At 39.0% G+C, this 21,425-nt stretch overlaps 1 protein-coding gene across 1 annotated transcript in view; it reads right to left on the bottom strand.

Annotated features, from left to right (window-relative positions):
* Nucleotides 1–13,342: 13,342 nt before the first annotated feature.
* CC2D2A (coiled-coil and C2 domain containing 2A) overlaps nt 13,343–21,425 on the bottom strand; it is a 139,567-nt gene continuing 131,484 nt past the window's right edge. Inside the window, exons 33-36 of the mRNA XM_007464071.1 lie at nt 17,104–17,226; nt 15,794–15,852; nt 14,793–14,970; nt 13,343–13,531 (exon numbers count right to left, since the gene is read on the bottom strand). Coding sequence (XP_007464133.1) covers nt 13,343–13,531; nt 14,793–14,970; nt 15,794–15,852; nt 17,104–17,226 — 549 coding nt within the window. The remainder of the gene's footprint in view (nt 13,532–14,792; nt 14,971–15,793; nt 15,853–17,103; nt 17,227–21,425) is intronic.

Below are 21,425 nucleotides of genomic sequence, written 5' to 3'. Positions count from 1 at the left end.
ATATATATATATATATTACGTTTTTGTTTGTTTATTTTAAAAAATCTGTTCAGCCACTCTAAGTCTTTTCACTGGAGTATTTGGTCCATTTACATTTAAAGTAATTGTTGATAGGTAATGTACTTTTTGCCATTTTGTGAATTGTTTTCTGGTTGTTTTGGTAGTTTTGTTCCTTTTTTCTTTTGTCTTCTTCTTGTGACTTCATGACTATCTTTAGTGTTATGTTTGGATTCCTTTCTCTTATTGTGTGTATTGATTATAGGTTTTTGGTTTTAGGTTACCATGAGGTAGGTAGGAATATACATAGGAATATGTGATTGTTTAATGTTGATCTTTTTTAGTTTGAATGCATTCTAACAACCCTGCATTTTTACCTCCCTCTCCACATTTAATGTTTTGATATCATATTTTACATCTTTTTGTTTTGTGTATTTTTTGACTACTTATTGTGGATATAGATAATTTTACTACTTTTGTTTTTTAATTTTACTACTAGCTTTATAAGTGTTTGATATACTACCTTAAGGTTTGTTTGCTTTTATTGATGAGGATTTTGCTTTTTTAATTTTCATATTTCTAGTTGTGGCTTTTTTTTTTTTCTTTCCACTTAGGGAAGTCCTTTTAACATTTTTTTTTTTTTTACATCTTTATTGGAGTATAATTGCTTTACAATGGTGTGTTAGTTTCTGCTTTATAACAAAGTGAATCAGTTATACATATACATATGTTCCCATATCTCGTCCCTCTTGTGTCTCCCTCCCTCCCACCCTCCCTATCCCACCCCTCCAGGCAGTCACAAAGCTCCGAGCTGATCTCCCTGTGCTATGCGGCTGCTTCCCACTAGCTATCTACCTTACCTTTGGTAGTATATATATGTCCATGCCTCTCTCTCGCTTTGTCACACCTTACCCTTCCCCCTCCCCACATCCTCAAGTCCATTCTCTAGTAGGTCTAGTAGGACACAGTCTTTATTCCTGTCTTACCCCTAGGACAGTTTTTTTCCCCTTAAATTCACATATATGTGTTAGCATACGGTATTTGTCTCTCTCCTTCTGACTTCACTCTGTATGACAGGCTCTAGGTCTATCCACCTCATTACAAATAGCTCAGTTTCGTTTCTTTTTATGGCTAATATTCCATTGTATATATGTGCCACATCTTTTTTATCCATTCATCCGATGATGGACACTTAGGTTGTTTCCATCTCCGGGCTATTGTAAATAGAGCTGCAATGAACATTTTGGTACATGAGTCTTTTTGAATTATGGTTTTCTCAGGGTATATGCCCAGTAGTGGGATTGCTGGGTCATATGGTAGTTCTACTTGTAGTTTTTTAAGGAACCTCCATACTGTTCTCCACAGTGGCTGTATCACTTTACATTCCCACCAACAGTGCAAGAGGGCTCCCTTTTCTTCACATCCTCTCCAGCATTTATTGTTTCTAAATTTTTTGATGATGGCCATTCTGACTGGTGTGAGATGATATCTCATTGTAGTTTGATCTGCATTTCTCTAATGATTAGTGATGTTGAGCATTCTTTCATGTGTTTGTTGGCAGTCTGTATATCTTCTTTGGAGAAATGTGTATTTAGGTCTTCTGCACATTTTTGGATTGGGTTTTTTGTTTCTTTGTTATTAAGCTGCGTGAGCTGCTTATAAATTTTGGAGATTAATCTTTTGTCACTTGCTTCATTTGCAAATATTTTCTCCCATTCTGAGGGTTGTCTTTTTGTCTTGTTTATGGTTTCCTTTTCTGTGCAAAAGCTTTGAAGTTTCATTAGGTCCCATTTGTTTATTTTTGTTTTTATTTCCATTTCTCTAGGAGGTGGGTCAAAAAGGATCTTGCTGTGATTTATGTCATAGAGTGTCCTGCCTATGTTTTCCTCTTAAGAGTTTGATAGTTTCTGGCCTTACATTTAGGTCTTTCATCCATTTTGAGCTTATTTTTGTGTATGGTGTTAGGGAGTGATCTAATCTCATACTTTTACATGTACCTGTCCAGTTATCCCAGCACCACTTATTGAAGAGGCTGTCCTTTCTCCACTGTACATTCCTGCCTCCTTTATCAAAGATAAGGTGACCATATGTGCGTGGGTTTATCTCTGGGCTTTCTATCCTGTTCCATTGATCTGTCTTTCTGTTTTTGTGTCAGTACCATACTGTCTTGATTACTGTAGCTTTGTAGTATAGTCTGAAGTCAGGGAGCGTGATTCCTCCAGCTCCATTTTTTGTTCTCAAGATTGCTTTGGATATTCGGGGTCTTTTGTTTGTCCATACAAATTGTGAAATTTTTTGTTCTAGTTCTGTGAAAAATGCCAGTGGTAGTTTCATAGGGATTGTATTGAATCTGTAGATTGCTTTGGGTAGTATAGTCATTTTCACAATGTTGATTCTTCCAATTCAAGAACATGGTATATCTCTCCATCTGTTTGTATCATCTTTAACTTCTTTCATAAGTGTCTTATAATTTTCTGCATACAGGTCTTTTTTCTTCTTAGGTAGGTTTATTCCTAGATATTTTATTATTTTTGTTGTAATGGCAAATCGGAGTGTTTTCATGATTTCACTTTCAGATTTTTCATCATTAGTGTATAGGAATGCCAGAGATTTCTGTGCCTTAACTTTGTATCCTGCTACTTTACCAGATTCATTGATTAGCTCTAGTAGTTTTCTGGTAGCATCTTTAGGATTCTCTATGTGTAGTATCATGTCATCTGCAAACAGTGACAGCTTTACTCCTTTTCCGATTTGGATTCCTTTTATTTCCTTTTCTTCTCTGACTGCTGTGGCTAAAACTTCCAAAACTATGTTGGATAAGAGTGGTGAGAGTGGGCAACCTTGTCTTGTTCCTGATCTTAGTGGAAATGGTTTCAGTTTTTCACCATTGAGGATGATGTTGGCTGTGGGGTTGTCATATGTGGCCTTTATTATGTTGAGGAAAGTTCCCTCTATGCCTACTTTCTGCAGGGTTTTTATCATAAATGGGTGTTGAATTTTGTCGAAAGCTTTTTTTGCATCTATTGAGATGATCATATGGTCTTTCTCCTTCCATTTGTTAATATGGTGTTTCACGTTGATTGATTTGCGTATATTGAAGAATCCTTGCATTCCAGGAATGAACCCCACTTGATTATGGTGTATGATCCGTTTAATGTGCTGTTGGATTCTGTTTGCTAGTATTTTGTTGAGGATTTTTGCATCTATGTTCATCAGTGATCTTGGCCTGTAGTTTTCTTTCTTTGTGACATCCTTGTCTGGTTTTGGTATCAAGGTGATGGTGGCCTCGTAGAATGAGTTTGGGAGTGTTCCTCCCTCTGCTATATTTTGGAAGAGTTTGAGAAGGATAGGTGTTAGCTCTTCTCTAAATGTTTGATAGAATTCGCCTGTGAAGCCATCTGGTCCTGGGCTTTTGTTTGTTGGAAGATTTTTAATCACAGTTTCAATTTCAGTGTTTGTGATTGGTCTGTTCATATTTTCTATTTCTTCCTGATTCAGTCTTGGCAGTTTGTGCATTTCTAAGAATTTGTCCATTTCTTCCAGATTGTCCATTTTATTGGCATAGAGTTGCTTGTAGTAATCCCTCATGATTTTTTTTATTTCTGCAGTGTCAGTTGTTACTTCTCCTTTTTCATTTCTGATTCTATTGATTTGAGTCTTCTCCCTTTTTTTCTTGATGAGTCTGGCTAATGGTTTATCTATTTTGTTTATCTTCTCAAAGAACCAGCTTTTAGTTTTATTGATCTTTGCTATTGTTTCCTTCATTTCTTTTTCATTTATTTCTGATCTGATTTTTATGATTTCTTTCCTTCTGCTAACTCTGGGGTTTTTTTGTTCTTCTTTCTCTAATTGCTTGAGGTGCAAGGTTAGGTTGTTTATTCGAGATGTTTCCTGCTTCTTAAGGTGGGCTTGTATTGCTATAAACTTCCCTCTTAGAACTGCTTTTGCTGCATCCCATAGGTTTTGGGTCGTTGTATCTCCATTGTCATTTGTTTCTAGGTATTTTTTAATTTCCTCTTTGATTTCTTCAGTGATCACTTCGTTATTAAGTAGTGTATTGTTTAGCCTCCATGTGTTTGTATTTTTTACAGATCTTTTCCTATAATTGATATCTAGTCTCATGGCGTTGTGGTCGGAAAAGATACTTGATACAATTTCAATTTTCTTAAATTTACCAAGGCTTGATTTGTGACCCAAGATATGATCTATCCTGGAGAATGTTCCATGAGCACTTGAGAAAAATGTGTATTCTGTTGTTTTTGGATGGAATGTCCTATAAATATCAATTAAGTCCATCTTGTTTAATGTATCATTTAAAGCTTGTGTTTCCTTATTTATTTTCATTTTGGATGATCTGTCCATCGGTGAAAGTGGGGTGTTAAAGTCCCCTACTATGAATGTGTTACTGTCGATTTCCCCTTTTATGGCTGTTAGTATTTGCCTTATGTATCGAGGTGCTCCTATGTTAGGTGCATAAATATTTATAATTTACAATTATATCTTCTTCTTGGCTCGATCCCTTGATCATTATGTAGTGTCCTTCTTTGTCTCTTATAATAGTCTTTATTTTAAAGTCTATTTTGTCTGATATGAGAATTGCTACTCCAGCTTTGTTTTGGTTTCCATTTGCATGGAATATCTTTTTCCATCCCCTTACTTTCAGTCTTTATGTGTCTCTAGGTCTTAAGTGGGTCTCTTGTAGACAGCAAATATATGGGTCTTGTTTTTGTATCTGTTCAGCCATTCTGTGTCTTTTGGTGGGAGCATTTAGTCCATTTACATTTAAGGTAATTATCACTATGTATGTTCCTATTCCCATTTTCTTAATTGTTTTGCGTTCGTTATTGTAGGTGTTTTCCTTCTCTTGTGTTTCTTGCCTAGAGAAGTTCCTTTAGCAGTTGTTGTAGAGCTGGTTTGGTGGTGCCGAACTCTCAGCTTTTGCTTGTCTGTTAAGGTTTTAATTTCTCCATCAAATCTGAATGACATCCTTGCTGGGTAGAGTAATCTTGGTTGCAGGTTTTTCTCCTTCATCACTTTAAATATGTCCTGCCAGTCCCTTCTGGCTTGCAGAGTTTCTGCTGAAAGATCGGCTGTTAACCTTATGGGGATTCCCTTGTGTTATTTGGTTTTTTTTCCCTTGCTGCTTTCAGTATGTTTTCTTTGTATTAAATTTTTGACAGTTTGATTAATATGTGTCTTGGCATATTTCTCCTTGAATTTATCCTGTATGGGACTCTGTGCTTCCTGGACTTGATTAACTATTTCCTTTCCCATATTAGGGAAGTTTTCAACTATAATCTCTTCACATATTTTCTCAGTCCCTTTCTTTTTCTCTTCTTCTGGAACCCCTATAATTCGAATGTTGGTGCGTTGTCGAGGTCTCTGAGACTGTCATCAGTTCTTTTCATTCTTTTTTCTTTATTCTGCTCTGCAGTAGTTATTTCCACTGTTTTATCTTCCAGGTCACTTATCCGTTCTTCTTCCTCAGTTATTCTGCTATTGATCCCATCTAGAGTATTTTTCATTTTATTTATTGTGTTGTTCATTATTGTTTGTTTCATCTTTACTTCTTCTAGGTCCTTGTTAAATGTTTCTTGCATTTTCTCTATTCTGTTTCCAAGATTTTGGATCATCTTTACTGTCATTATTCTGAATTCTTTTTCAGGTAGGTAGACTGCCTATTTCCTCTTCATTTGTTAGGTCTGGTGGGTTTTTATCTTGTTCCTTCATCTGCTGTGTGTTTCTCTGTCTTCTCATTTTGTTTATCTTACTGTGTTTGGGGTCTCCTTTTTGCAGGCTGCAGGTTCTTAGTTCCCGTTGTTTTTGGTGTCTCTCCCCAGTGGCTAAGGTTGGTTCAGTGGGTTTTGTAGGCTTCCTGGTGGAGGGGACTAGTGCCTGTGTTCAGGTGGATGAGGCTGGATCTTGTCTTTCTGGTGGGCAGGTTCACGTCTGGTGGTGTGTTTTGGAGTGTCTGTGCTTATTATGGTTTTAGGCAGCGACTCTGCTAATGGGCGGGGTTGTGTTCCTGTCTTGCTAGTTTGGCATAGGATGTCCAGCACTGTAGCTTGCTGGTCGTTGAGTGGAGCTGGGTGCTGGTGTTGAGATGGAGATCTCTGGGAGATTTTCGCCGTTTGATATTATGTGGAGCTGGGCGGTCTCTTGTGGACCAGTGTCCTGAAGTTGGCTCTCCCACCTCAGAGGCATAGCACTGACTCCTGGCTGGAGCAGCAAGAGCCTTTCATCCACACGGCTCAGAATAAAATGGAGAAAAAGTAGAAAGAAAGAATTAGTAGAAGTAGAAAGAAAGAAAGAAAGGGCGGAGAGAGGGAGGGAGGAAGGAAGGAAGGAGGGAAGCAAAAAAAGATAAAGTAAAAATAAGATAAAATATAATAAAGTTATTAAAATATATAATTATTAAGAGAGAAAAAAACAGATGGATAGAACCCTAGGACAAATGGTGGAAGCAAAGCTATACAGACAAAATCTCACACAGAAGTGTACACATACACACTCTCAAAAAGAGGAAAAGGGGAAAAAATCATGAATCTTGCTCTCACAGTCCACCTCCTCAGTTTGGGATGATTCGTTGTCTAAAGGGGGGAAGGAAGGAAAGAAAGAACTAAGATAAAGTAAAATAAAGTTATTAAAATAAAAAGTATTAAGAAAAAAATTAAAAAAAAAAAACGGACGGATAGAATCCTCGGACAAATGGTGGAAGCAAAGCTATACAGACAAAATCCCACACAGAAGCATATACATACAAACAAAATGAGGAAAAGGGGAAAAAACCATAAACCTTGCTCTCAATGTCCACCTCCTCATTTTGGGATGATTCGTTGTCTATTCAGGTATTGCACAGATGCAGGTACATCAAGTTGATTGTGGAGCTTTAATCCGCTGCTTCTGAGGATGCTGGGAGAGATTTCCCTTTCTCTTCTTTGTTTTCATAGCTCCCAGGAGCTCAGCTTTGGATTTGGCCCGCCCTGCGTGTAGGTCGCCGGAGGGCGTCTATTTTTCCGCTCAGACAGGACGGGGTTAAAGGAGCCGCTGATTCGGGGGCTCTGGCTCATTCAGGCCGGGGGGAGGGAGGGGTACGGAGTGCGGGGCGGGCCTGTGGCGGCAGAGGCCAGCATGACGTTGCAGCAGCCTGAGGCGCGCCCTGCGTTCTCCCAGGGAAGTTGTCCCTGGATCACGGGACCCTGCGAGTGGCGGGCTGCACAGGCTGCACGTAAGGGCGGTGTGGATAGTGACCTGTGCTCGCACACAGGCTTCTTGGTGGCGGCAGCAGCAGCCTTAGTGTCTCATGCCCGTCTCTGGGGTCCGCGCTGTTAGCCGCGGCTCGTGCCCGTTTCTGGAGCTCCTTTGAGCAGCGTTCTTAATTCCCTCTCCTCACGCACCAGGAAACAAAGAGGTAAGAAAAAGTCTCTCTTAGGCAGGTCCAGACTTTTCTCCGGACTCTCTCCCGGCTAGCCGCGGTGCACTAACGCCCTGCAGGCTGTGTTCACGCCGCCAACCATAGTCCTCTCCCTGCGCTCCGACCAAAGCCCGAGCCTCAGCTCTCAGCCCCGCCCGCCCCGGCGGGTGAGCAGACAAGCCTCTCGGGCTGGTGAGTGCCGGTCGGCGCCGATCCTCTGTGCGGGAATCTCTCCGCTTTGCCCTCCGCACCCCTGTGGCTGCGCTCTCCTCCGCGGCTCTGAAGCTTTTCCCCTCCGCCTCCCGCAGTCTCCGCCCGCGAAGGGGCTTCCTGGTGTGTGGAAACCTTTCCTCCTTCACGGCTCCCTCCCACTGGTGCAGGTCCCATCCCTATTTTTTGTCTCTGTTTGTTCTTTTTTCTTTTGCCCTACCCAGGCACGTGAGGGGTTTCTTGCCTTTAGGGAGGTCTGAGGTCTTCTGCCAGCGTTCAGTAGGTGTTCTGCAGGAGTTGCTCCACGTGTAGATGTATTTCTGGTGTATCTGTGGGGAGGAAGGCCATCTCCGCATCCTACTCCTCTGCCATCTTCCCGGAAGCCTCCTAACATTTCTTGTAAAGGTTTTAGTGGTATTGAAGTCTTCTAGTTTTTGCTTATCTGTAAAGCTCTTTATCTCTCCTTCAAATCTGAAGGATAGTCTTGCCAGATAGAATATTCTTGGTTTAAAGTTTTTTTTTTTTTCATCAGTTTTCTCCCTTCTGACCTACAGGGTTTCTGCTGAAAAGTCAGCTCATAGTCTTATGGGAGGTTCCTTGTATGTATCTAGCTGTTTTTCTCTTGCTGCTTTTAATATTCTCTCTATCTTTAATTTTTTGCCATTTTAATTATAATGTGTCTTGGTGTGGACCTCTTTGAGTTCATATTCTTTGAGACTCTCTGTTTCCTGGAACTGAATGTCTGTTTCTTTTCTCAGATTAGGGAACCTTTCAGCTATTATTTCTTCAAATAAGTTCTCTGCCCCTTTCTCTTCTCCTTCTGGAACCCCTATAATGCGAATGTTAGTGCACTTGATGTTGCCTCAGAGGTTCTTAAACTTTCTCAATTTTTTAAATTCTTTTCTTTTTTCAGCTTTGGTATTTCCGCTACTCTGTTTTCCAGTTCACTGACTGTTCCTCTGTATTTAATCTACTGATGATTTCTTCTAGTGTATTTTTTATTTTTATTGTATTCTTCACCTCTGTTTATTTTTCTTTATAGTTTCTAACTGTTAAACTTCCCACTGTGTTCATCTATTCTTCTCCTGAGTTTGTTGAGCATCTTATCATCATTATCTTGAATTCTTTATGGGTTAGATTGCTTATTTCCACTTTAGTTTGTTCTTCTTCTGGGGTTTTGTCTTTTTTCTTCATTTGGAACACATTCCTCTGTCTCTTCATTTTGCCTAATTCTCTGTTTATTTCTATGTAACTAGTAGGTCACTTAGCTTTTATGATCTTGGAGAAGTGGCCTTCTGTCAGAGACATTTAATGGGGCCAAGCAGCACCCTCCCCTCTGCTCACTAGTGCTATATGTTCTAGGGGGGTGTCCTCTTTGTGGGCTGCGTGGGCCCTTCTGTTGTGGTAGGGCTGACTACTTCGGGTATGTGGTAGGTGGGGCTGGCCCCTGGCCCAGTTGGCTGCTGGGCCTTGCCTTGTGTGGTGGCTGCTGGCTCACTGGTTGTTGCGGCTGAGTCTATGATGGCAAGCTGCATGTCCCAGGGGGTCCTGGGGCTGGTGCTGGCTGCAGGGGCTGGGGGTACCTGGTGGTGGTGGTGGTCCAATACCAGGTGTGCTGTTAAGCCCCCTGCACTTATACACTAGAGAGAGTATTCCAGAATGGTGCTTACCAGCACCAGTGTCCTAATGGTAGAATGAGCTCCCCCAAATGGCGCCCCCAGTGTTTATGTCTGTGTGGGGAGTCCCAGTTCCCTCCTACCTCTCAGGGAGTCTCTCCAGGATCAGCAAGTTTGTCTGACCGAGATGTCTTTCAAATTACTGCTTCTTCATTGGGACTTGGAGTGATTGAAATTTTGTGTGTACCCTTTAAGAGTGGAGCCCACTTGTCTCTCACAAATGCAAACCCCACTGGCCTTCAAACCCAGACATTCTAGGGGCTCGTCTTACAGGTGCAGGACCCCTGGGCTGGGGAGCCCAATGTGGGGCTTGGACCCCTTGCTCCTTGGGGAGAACCTCTGTAATTGAGATTATCTTTCCATTTGTGGGTCATCTACCCAGGGGTGTGGGTCTCGACCCTACTGTGTCTCTGACCCCCTCAGCCATCTCATTGTGGTTCTTTGTTATATCTTTAGTTGTGGAAAATCTTTCTGCCAGTTGTTCTCATAGATGGTTGCTCTGTAAATAGTTGTAATTTTCCTGAGCCTGTGATAGGAGGTGAGCTCAGTGTCTTCCTATTCCACCATCTTGGCCACACCTCTGTGGATATTTAATGGTTAATGAAACAATATATACACTTGGTTTAAATTTATATTGAGTTTTGTGATGGATTTTATGAAATATTGAAACTTTTTAGAATAAGAGGTAACAATTAAGTAAAATGCCTTGTATTATCTGACATACATCAAGTGCCACGTACTGGGTAGTGTTTTAAGTACTTTAAATATACTGACTTTTAAAATCAGTACAACAATGTGATGAAGTTGGTAATGTGATCATCCCAATCTTATATATGGGGAAAGTTAAGTAACAGAGAGGTTAAGTAACTTGCCCATGGATTACCCAGCTAGTAAGTGGCAGAACTAGTATTTCTCCAAAGCTCATGCTCTTAACCACTCAACTATCCTGTCTCTATGTTGCTATATTGGTAAAACTATTATGGGTCAGACCTTGAATTCTCCTTTGAAGGGTTCATAGTATAAATATCAGAGGCATGTAAACACATAATCATAATTTGATAGGGAAAGGCATAAGGGAATAAAGGTAAAATTTCCTTAACTTGGTTCTTCTGTCTTTATGCTTTTTGTTTTGTTTTGCTTTTAAGTGAGACTGTATTCCAGCTACATCAGTGGTTCTCAGCTGGAGGCAGTTTATCCCATAGAAGACATTTGGCAATGACTGGAAACATTCTTGGTTGTCACAACTTGGCAGAGGGGAAGAATGCAACTGGCAGCTAGTGGGTAGGTGCCAAGGATGCTGTTAAACATCCTACAAAGACCTTCACAACAAGTAATTACTTGGCCCAGAATGTCAATAGTGCCGCTACTGAGAAATCCTGTCTTACATATTTCTATTTTGTGTACATCTTTCCATGTCAGTACATACCTTTAATTCTTTTAGTATTATCTGAATTTGGCTTCATCAGTTTGGGCTGTTGTAACAGAGTACCATAAGTTGGATGGCTTAAACAACAAAAATTTATTTCTCACAGTTCTAGAGGCTGGTAAGTCCAGAATCAGGGTTTTGGCAGATCCACTGTCTAATGAAGACTCTTTCTGGCTTGTAGACAGCCATCTTCTCATTCTATCCATGCATGGCATAGAGGGGAAGTAAGCTCTCTCCTGTCTTTTCTTAAAGGGCACTAAATCCCATCTTGAGGGCTGTATCCTTATGATCTAATTAACTCCCTAATTACCTATCTCTCTCTCTTTTTTTTAAATTTTATTTTTGGTTGCACCAGGTCTTAGTTGCCGCAGGCAAACTCTCTAGTTGTGGCTTTTGGGCTCCTTAGTCACGGCTCACCAGCTCCTTTAGTTGCAGCACATGTGCTCCTTGGTTGCAGCCAGTGGGCTTCTTAGTTGTGGCCAGTGGGCTCCTTAGTTGCAGCTCATGGGCTCCATAGTTGTGGCATGCAAACTCTTAGTAGTGGCATGCAAACTCTTAGTAGCGGCATGCATGTGGGATCTAGTTCCCTGGCTAGGGATTGAACCCCACGTCCACTTCATTAGAAGGCATATTCTTAACCACTGTGCCACCAGAGAAGTCCGTCTCTCTTTTTTTAATTGAAATATTGTTGATTTACAATATTATGTTAGTTTCAGGTACATTACAATATAGTACATTATAGGTTATTACAAGATACTGAATATAGTTCCTTGTGCTATACAGTAGGTCTTTGTTCTTCATCAGTTTTATATATAGTAGTGTATATCTGTTAACTAATTTATCCCTCCCCCACCTTCCCCTTCGGTAACTACAAGTTTGGTTTCTGTGTCTGTGAGCCTGTTTCTGTTTTGTAAATAAATTCATTTGTATTAATTTTAAGATTCCACATATAGGTGATATATAATATTTGTCTTTTACTTAGTATGATAATCTCTAGGTCAATCTATGTTGTTGCAAATGGCAATATTTCATTCTCCTTTATGGCTGAGTAATTATTCCATTGTATATGTACATACACCACATCTTCTTTATCCATTCCTCTGTTGGTGGGCACTTAGGTTGCTTCCATGTCTTGGCTATTGTAAATAATGCTGCTATGAACATTGGTGTGCACGTATCTTTTTGAATTAAGAGTTTTCGTCTCTTCTGGGTATATGCCCAGGGGATTGAGTGGGATTGCTGGATCATACTCTAACTCTATTTTTAGTTTTTTAAGGAACCTCCCTACTGTTTTCCATAGTGGCTGTACTAATTTACAGTCCCACCAGCAGTGTAGGAGGATTCCATTTTCTCCACACCCTCTCCAGCATTTATTGGTAGACTTTTTGATGATGGCCATTCTGACCGGTGCGAGGTGATATCTCATTGTAGTTTTGATTTGCATTTCTCTAATAATTAGTGATATTGAGCATCTCGTGTGCCTGTTGGCCATCTGCATGTCTTTGGAGAAATGTCTATTTAGGTCTTCGCATTTTTTGATTGTGTTGTTTTTTGGATATTGAGTTGTATGAGCTGTTTGTATATTTTGGAAATTAAGCCCTTGTTGGTTGCGCCATTTGCAGATGTTTTCTTACAGTCCATAGGTAGTCATTTTGTTTTTTTTATGGTTTCCTTTGCTGTGCAGAATCTTATAAATTTGATTTGGCCCCATTTGTTTATTATTTTATTTCTTGTGCCTTGGGCGACTGATCTAAGAAAAAATTGCTGCGATTTATATCAGAGAATGTTTTGCCTGTGTTCTATTCCAGGAGTTTTGTGGTATTATGACTTACATTTAAGTCTTTAAGCCATTTTGAGTTTATTTTTGTGTATGGTGTGAGGGAGGGTTCTAACTTCATCGATTTACATGTGGCTGTCCAGCTTTTCCAGCATCCACTTGCTGAAGAGACTGTCTTTTCTCCATTGTACATTTTTGTCTCCTTTTTCAAAGATCAATTGACCATAGGTGTATGGGTTTATTTCTGGTCTCTCTTTTCTATCTATATGTCTTGTTTTTGTGCCAATACCATGCTGTTTTGATTACTGTAGCTTTGTAGTATTTTCTGAAGTCTGGTAGGATTACACCTCCTGCTTTGTTCAGTTTCCTCAGGATTGCTTTGGCAATTCTGGATCTTTTGTGGTTCCATATAAATTTTAGGATTATTTGTTCTAGTTCTATGAAAAATGTCATGGGTAATTTGATAGGGATCACATTAAATCCATAGATTGCTTTGGGTAGTATGGCCATTTTAACAATATTCTTCCAGTCTAAGAGCATGGGATGTCTTACTGGCAAAGAAGAAAAGCATTCTAGATAGGAGGTGAGCAGGTACAAAAGCATAGAGGAATAAAGCTCATAGGGTAAGCGGGAACTCTTGAGTTGTCACAGTTGAATTTAGGGTCAAAGTGGCAGAGACAAGGCAGACTACTAAATACAAACTTATTTTGCATATTTTGAAAATAATGATAATTTTATTTCATTATTTATAAGTATTTTCTTCCCTTTGATCAAGAGCACTTAAAAATATTCTCATATCTTAATTATCATTTTTACATGATATAAAACATACAGTGAAAAAATTATCTGTTGCGTATAAGGGAAGCAACATAGATCCAAACAGACAAAACACTTTTGGGATATGGGTGGATATATACAGCTAAAGCAAATTCAACATTAGGCGCATCAGTGTTATGTACTCCAGTGCTATACACAGCTTCAATTAAAGGCTTCACTTCAGAGTATGGCATGTGAAGGGGAAATCCAGAGAACTGAAGGAAAGCAAAACAAAATTTTTGGTCATTAGTGAACGTGAAGTTTTCACTGTATTTTTTCCCTAAGTAAGTATGTACAGTTCTTAATATTCGTAATAGGAAGTCTTCCTTTTGGATCTTAAAGTCATTTATTTAGTTTTGTTTTTCTGTCCAGCTATATATTAGCAATATAGAAAATGGAGAGAGGCTAAATGTGGTTTTTTGTTTTAGTTGCTAACATACTGACTTGGTGTTTAAGACACCTGTTAGTCACCCAGCCACTCTCCACTGTTTCCTTCTTTCTTCCTAATAGCCCCAAGTTTGCATAGAAACCCGTGCAATTCCAGGGACCTAGGTTAAGTTAATACCTTCTATCCCCTTGGCCTCAGTGTTGATCTACAGAAAAGAATGTATAATCTAGGAAACTTGAAAGGGATAGTGGCACGCAGATACTCTGTCCTGCTCAGAGCAATATGTGTGCAGATGTGAGTCCTGCTGGGAACTATTCCAGCCATTTGCTACCACAAGAAAAGCCATCCTGTGGGTGGTGCCACCACATGGAGGAGGGCAGAGTGGGAAGACTTGCAGACATGTGGTATAGCCCTGATAGCTACTCACCCCTAACTTTTACCTAAATAAGCCCATAAGTTGTTAATGTTCAAGCTTGTTTGAAGTAAGTTTTCTGTTACTTGAATTGAAAACATCCCAGCTGAAAAATGAGCCTTATAAGGTAAAGGTAATTTTTAGTCAGTGAGTAGAATTAAATGTACAACTTGATTTCATACTGTTTAGCCAATGAGGCTTACTGTTTTAGTTTGAGACTACTTTCTAGGTTTTAGGATCCAGATAAAGGATGCGAACACACAGCACTACTGACAGGCAGTAGAGAAAGCCTATTAATGAGAATTTTTCTTAGCAATGAAAAGCAATTAGTATAAAATATCCTTTAAAAAAAAATCTGACCAAGAATGGTTGGTTTCGTCTTTATGCTCAGTTGAGTCTAACATGATTTAGCCAGATATTTTCATTTTATTTAATACTCTTGCAATTTTATAAAAGATATTATTTTTCATAGGACCCTCCTACAAAAAAAGGTGTTGTTTTGGTTTTATAGAGGCATTTTGCTCTTTAATGGTAGGTTCATTCTTGAGATTTGAACTTCTAATCACATTTTTTAGTCTGTGCTGCTTCATCTGTGTACTTTGGGGAGTAATTTAGGCATTTTGATTCCAAAAACCCATAGTACTGAGCAGTTTCCAATTTGAAATGAACTACTTACCCTGTAGTCTCCTAGCTGTTTCAGCAGTTCTGCTCTGTGGTCATCTTCCACATCTTCTCCATGATTTCTTTCTAATAGAGGCAAGAAGTGGCGCAGAGTAGAGGTACAGTATCTATTCCACCGAGTCAGATGGCGAGGCCTCCAGTCCATGATTTTTTCTTTTAGTATTTTTTCAATCCTGTTTATAAAAGATAAGTTCCATTTTTTGGTGACTTGACTTTTCCCTTGTAAACAAAAATAAAAAATAGTATTCTGAAACTATTAGAAGAAACAAGATTTTTGGGGGGAATTTGTTATTCTTAGGATCCCAAATAAGGCTGTATTTGAAATTTGCAGTTGAGAGTAAATTGGTATTTTTTAGTAATAATACCTTAAAAAGGATCACATTTAATCTTGTGCAGCTTGACATGCTGCTCTTCACACAGCTTGAGACAGTAGAAAGGGCACACAGGCTTTGAAATGAGAAAGGTCTGGCTGGGCTCAGAAGTCCCCTTTAACACTTCACAAGTATGTGGACCTCTCTGAGCCTCAGTTCCCACACGTGTGAAACTGGGGAAATAAGTTCTATTTTACAGCATTATAAGTATTATTGGGGCTCAAATAGGCTCTTACTAACTTTGTACATGTGTTAGGTTTTTAAAATAGCTGAAGTTCACTTAAGCACTAATTGGACAAAATAGGCATATTTAAGCTCAGGGTTATGATATTGTCTGAACAAGACCCATAAATAACAAGGCGTTGAACTCTATTCTGAGGTAAAGTTTTTGGAGAACTACTTATCATTGCTGGATTTCACTGCTGTATGTCTCATACCATGCTGATGCTAAAGCCTTCTTTTGAGCCTTGGGATTTAGAGATCACATTTGTACTTTGCATCTATAAACATGAATTAAAGTTTAATTGCCCAAATTATTTTACATTGATCCAGGCGGAGAATTGTTTAGTTGGATATTAACACTCCTAGTGACAGACTGCATATGCATTTATGGATATCAAGTGACCTGTCTTGTAGTTCAGCTGCAGCCACTTTGTCGGTGCGCTGGTAAATTAGCTCTTCTGGCTATAAAAGAAAAAATAGTTCAGGAATTTTAGAAATCAGTTACACTTAATTTCAATAGCTATACATCCTTTTCTAAATTTTTTTTTTTAAATTATGAACTCTCAGACATTCAGTTAGTTAGACATCGAGGATAATGTAACAGATGCAAATATACCCAAGACCTACTTTAAGTAAAGCATCACAAATTATAATGCTTTGTGGTTCTTTCTCAATTTTATCCCCCTTTTCTGTCACAGAAGTAACCATAATCTGAATTTGTTTTTTAGCACTCTTTCATTCAACATATACTGAATGCCTACTGTGTGCCAGGCACTTACACAAGTGAAGGGGATAGAGCTGTGTATAAAATATCTGCTCTCATGGTGTTTACATTACATTGTGGATATAGGCAAATTAGTGAAATGTGTTTATGATTTAACTACAGATGTATGTATCCCTAAACAATATATTGTACTGCATGTTTTCTGAACTTTATGTAATAATTTTATACTGTAAACATGCCATTTTTTCTCCCTTAACATTGTATTTAGAATAGCAGATACATATTTTCAGTGTGCTTACTAATATTCATGAATATTAATTCATTTGTGTAACTACTATAAAATATTCTACTATATACCATAATTTATCTCTTCTGTTGTTCCAATTTTAGGCTTTTGCAAACAGTGCTCCTATGAAAATTGTTATGTTACCTTGTATACATGGGAGAATTTCTCTAGGGTGATTTTTCTTAAAACTTCTTTTGGAAAGGTTTGATCCACAGTAAAAAAATACATTTTATATTACACACATAGTATCTATATATCTATAGCTATCACATTTAAAGTTTTAGTAAACATTTCTCATGCTTACTATTTATAATCTATTACTGTCCAGGACCCTCTAAATTAATGTTATGAGCCCCTCCTGGATCATGCCCTGCAGTTTGATTTCAGGTTTCAATAGCAGTGACGAAATTAGTTTAGTGAATTGAGACCAGCATTGAAAAAATTAAATGAAATATATTTTGTGGTATTCTTTTGGGTCATGGGACTCTGTATCAAAACTTACTCTTTCACGTATTTGTGTACTGGTTCATGATATGATGGTCTTTCTTACTGGGCTTAACTAACTTTGAAAATGAAATATTATTCTAGACTAAATATCTAGGAGTGGAATTAAGGGTCAAAATATATCTGGCTACACAATATAACGATATCACATTCCTCACTTTCTATATCTACATTTAATTGTTAATAAAAAAAATTATACCTGAACACTGGAAAGGCCAGGATATGGAAGGCTTCTTGAAAAGAAAGATTTCCATAGCTTGGGCTTGGTGACATCAAAATTCATCCTCAATGGGGAATCATATTGTTGAATATTAAACCAAATCTAAAAAAGACAAGACCACATTAGCATATATGGTAGCAGATGTATGTGTATACGTGTGTGTATGTATGTTATATAAAGAGAGACGGCAGAGAGAGACAGGGAACATGTAGCTTGCACATTTTTTGTCATTTTGATTTTTAAGACTGATAAGCACTTTATGATGAGTGGCATCATATTGTTGTCACCAGCCATTTTTTTTTTTTTAACATTTTTTATACCTGCAGTTGAGGTGCACCTTACGATTAATTGTAGCTTGATGAAATAAGGTAGTTCCTGGTGATAAGACACTTAGAATCTTTTGGAAGAAGACAGACAAGGCTACTCCCTTCTCGGGCTAGCCTTTCCTAACCTTGCTCTTCCCAGCCTCCTAATTGTGGTATGGTAGGTGTCCATCTCTTTGCTTTCACAGCACTCTGTAACCTCTGAGATAGCACCTGTCTTATTGAGGCACTGTAGCATATTAATTCTGGAACCAGACCACTTGCATTTGAATTCTGGCTCCAACATTTATTAACTGTGTGACTTTGGACAGTTTAATTACCGTGTGCCTCAGTTTCCTCCTCTATTAAAGTGGGATGATCGTACTTAACCTCATAAGGATGATGATAACATTAAATGAGTTGATACATTTATACCTCTTAGAACAATGCCTGGTACATAGTAAGTACTCAATAATTGTTAGCTATTTTATTACTGTTGTTAGTATTTATCATTATTTATAGTTGTTTATCTCACTAGACTATTAGATGTTGCCTTGAGGACATTTGCCATGTGCTTTATTCACCATTGTATCATTAGCATCCAGCACAGCTCCTGGTTGGCATGTGGTAGGCATATTGAGTAACTGTGTGCATGAGTGGTGAATTTGTCCATTCAACATAATCAAGTACCTTATATTTAGTCTCAGTTCTAATCACTGTGGATAAAGTTGTGAATGAAACATCGTTTCTACCAGCATGCAGTAGCTAATGAAAAGACAGTGCAAACAAACAAATACATGGGATATCAGATGATACAAGATGTGGTAGATTGCATCCCTGGCCTCAGTTCCTCACCCCTTCTTATACCCACAGCCTTTGCCCTGTTACTTGGCAGTTACTCCCACTAAAAGGGCAGAAGTGTATTTCCTTGCCTCTTGACTTTTGGTCAGTAGAATGGGATAGCAGTGTCATTATGTGACTTCTGTGTCCAAGCTTAAGCAGCTCTGTGTGTTCCTGCTTGCCCTCTTGTGCCTCTGCCAATTGTCATTGCCCTGAGTCCCAGAATAAAAATGCATGAAGCAGGGCTCTCCCAGCCTAGGTCAGCAGAGCCATCCCAGCTGACTCAGATCCATGAGAATAATCGTCTGAAGCCATTTCTTTTGGGGATGGGGGTATTTTGTTGCGGCAAAAGCTAACCTTACAAGGGCTATGGAGAAAACTATGCAGGAAGAGGTGAAATTTTAGTGTAGGCAGAGACGTTTTCACTGGAAAGAGCATGAGGAGTGAGGGAGAAATTAATGAAGATATCTGGTCAGGGGAAGGGTCATCTATGCAGAGGAAATAGCAGATGCACAGTGTGTTTGATGTGTCTGAGGGACAGCAAAGAAGACAAAGTGACTTCAGAGGAGTAAGCAAATTAGAGCAAGAAAGAGATCAGCAGAAGATGATGGGGGCAGGGCAGCTGTCAGATCATAGAAGGCCTTGTGGGCCATTGTAAAGATTGAGGCTTTGACTCTTGAGTGAGCCAGGAAGCCACTGGAGTGTTTTATGCAGATGAGTGACATAATTTCCTTCTATTTTAACAGGAATATTCCTTGCTCTTTTGAGATTAGACAGCAGGGGGTAGGGGCAAGTAGTTTAAAGAAGGCAAGGTCTTTAAGAACTATAATTTGGCTGTAGGGTAGGGAATGTGCAGAAAGTAGTGGGAAATAACACTGGAAAAAAAGAAGTCAGGTTACATAGGCTTTCAAATCCAAGGTGAGACATTTATTTTTAAATCTGTATAAAGTGAGGTACCCTCAGTACTTTTTGAGCCATTGAATGATGAAAGCTGAAATTCAGAAACAGGTGTCAGTGTACCAAATAATGGACTGAATTGGAGACAAATTATTTAGTTGGCTACTTATAGTAATGCAGGATGAAACAATAATGATGTGACCTGGAAACAGAAGAGGTAGAATCTATATGAGTTGGTATCAAAAGGATTGAAGTAGGAGGAAGTGAGGGAGGGGGAAAATCAAGGACAATTCTGGGGTTTGAATCTGAGTAACTGACATCCACAGAAGTAGGAAGGCCAGGAGGAGGAGCTCTTTTTAGAGATAAAGGAGAAATGATACGAGTTGTGGGTGGCCTGAGTTTGCGATTTTGATAAAGCATCTGGGTGTCTAGCAAACAGTTGAAAATTCAGGACCCAAAGATTCTGGGGCTAGTGACAGAATTATGACTTTTTTTTTTGCCAGGATAAACTAGATAGAGCTATAATAAATAATGTGTGGTTCTGCAAGAAATCTAAATGTAGAATTTTCAGGAAAATCTACTTTTAAGGTGTGGAAAGAAAAGCCAGTGGAAGAAACCTAGGGAACTATTGCAGAGAAATGAAAATCAACAGTCCTTTATCAGTAAACCGAGGATGAGAAAGTGTTTTTTTCCATGAAGAGGTGATTAGTTGTGTCACGTGCCATAGGAAAGGACAGGAGAGTGAGGAATGGAGTAAACCATTGGATTTATTTATGCATTAGCAAGACAATGGTACTTCTCAGAGGGTATTTCTGTAGAATGGTCAGGGAAGAGGACTAGATTATAGGCGGTTAAAGTCTGAGTGTACTGAGGAAGCGGGCATATAATTAGTATTTAAAGAATTTTGGAAGGAAAGGAAGGAGGGGCCATGGTAGTTTAGGCTGTAGCCGGGTTGGGAGAAGCATATTTTAGAATTGTTGGACTTCTGAGCCTATTGATGGAGAAGGAGAGAGAAAACATATAGAGGCCAAGTTGGGACAGTTAGTGGAGCCAAGTGTTGGAACAGGAGTGGAAACACAAACATGGGTGGAAAGGGGAGACTTACTTCTTGGCAAAGGAGTGAAGGAGGAAAAAGGCTGACAGTCCGAAGAGGTGGTGTGGTAGAGCAGGGGCAGTTGAGGTTTCAGAGTGCCAGGCCTGCAAAGCGAGCCTGAGGTCCTCTCCTGAGGGTGGCCGAGGCTTAGAGCAGGTTCAGAGCAGCTGCCATGTGGGATGGCCGGCATCATGAGCCACTGCTGCCTGTCTTGTTAGAAGAGGAGGAAAGGGGGTCTTTCTTCCTCACAAAACTTGGGCTTTATGTGAATTAGTCAACCGTACAGTAATTGTTTTGAGAACTAATAATTTTGACAAAGAATGGAGTTTTCTGTAGGCTTTTTCAATGCCTGTTGGCTCTGCCTGATTACTAATATGACCTTAAGATGGTTCTCTGCATGTATTAATAGATGGAGCTTAGCAGATCATTTATGATTATGATACTGCTTTTAATTAAAAATAATAACATGCAAATTGTACACTACACTGCTCTTTTCACACTTGTAATTAATAATAGTTACCATTTGCTGAATACCTATGAAAGACAGGTACTTTGCTGAGTGCTTGGCATATGTTATCTCTAATTATAGTAGTAACCCATGGACCAGTGGTCTTCAAGGTGGGGTGCAAATCACAGACATAATAGAAGAAATATTAGATCTTCTAATTGTTTCTTTTTATTTTAAGAGTTTCTTCTGTGTGTAATATAACTAATATATTGATACATAAGTAAATACATATATAATTTATAAATAAAAATACATATATTGGGGATATATGCTCAAATGACTTTTCTGACAGATAAAGTTCAGAGAACACTCAGGTAGATAATGATTATAAAAACAGTCACAGTAGCCAACACAGGGTTGCTACTGTATGTTAGCTGCTTTGCATTGATTATCTCATTTACTTCTCACAACTACTCTGTAAAGTAATTACTAACAAATACCTTCATTTTACCAGTGAAGAAACTGATGCTGTATAAGATTAAGAAACTTTCCTAAGCTTACATAACTAGTAAATGATGATGTTGGAATTTAAACTCAGGCAGTGTGATCCCGTAACTCATGTTTTTAACCAGTGCCTTATATAGTACCCTTCATAGTTAAATGGCCCCCCAAACTGGGTGCAAGCAGAATCACCTGATGGTACCTGGGAATTTCTTAGAAA

Source organism: Lipotes vexillifer, unplaced genomic scaffold (genome assembly GCF_000442215.2).
Source record: "Lipotes vexillifer unplaced genomic scaffold, Lipotes_vexillifer_v1.1 scaffold1653, whole genome shotgun sequence".
Classification (NCBI taxonomy): domain Eukaryota; kingdom Metazoa; phylum Chordata; class Mammalia; order Artiodactyla; family Lipotidae; genus Lipotes; species Lipotes vexillifer.
This window is presented reverse-complemented; position numbering and strand designations above follow the sequence as displayed.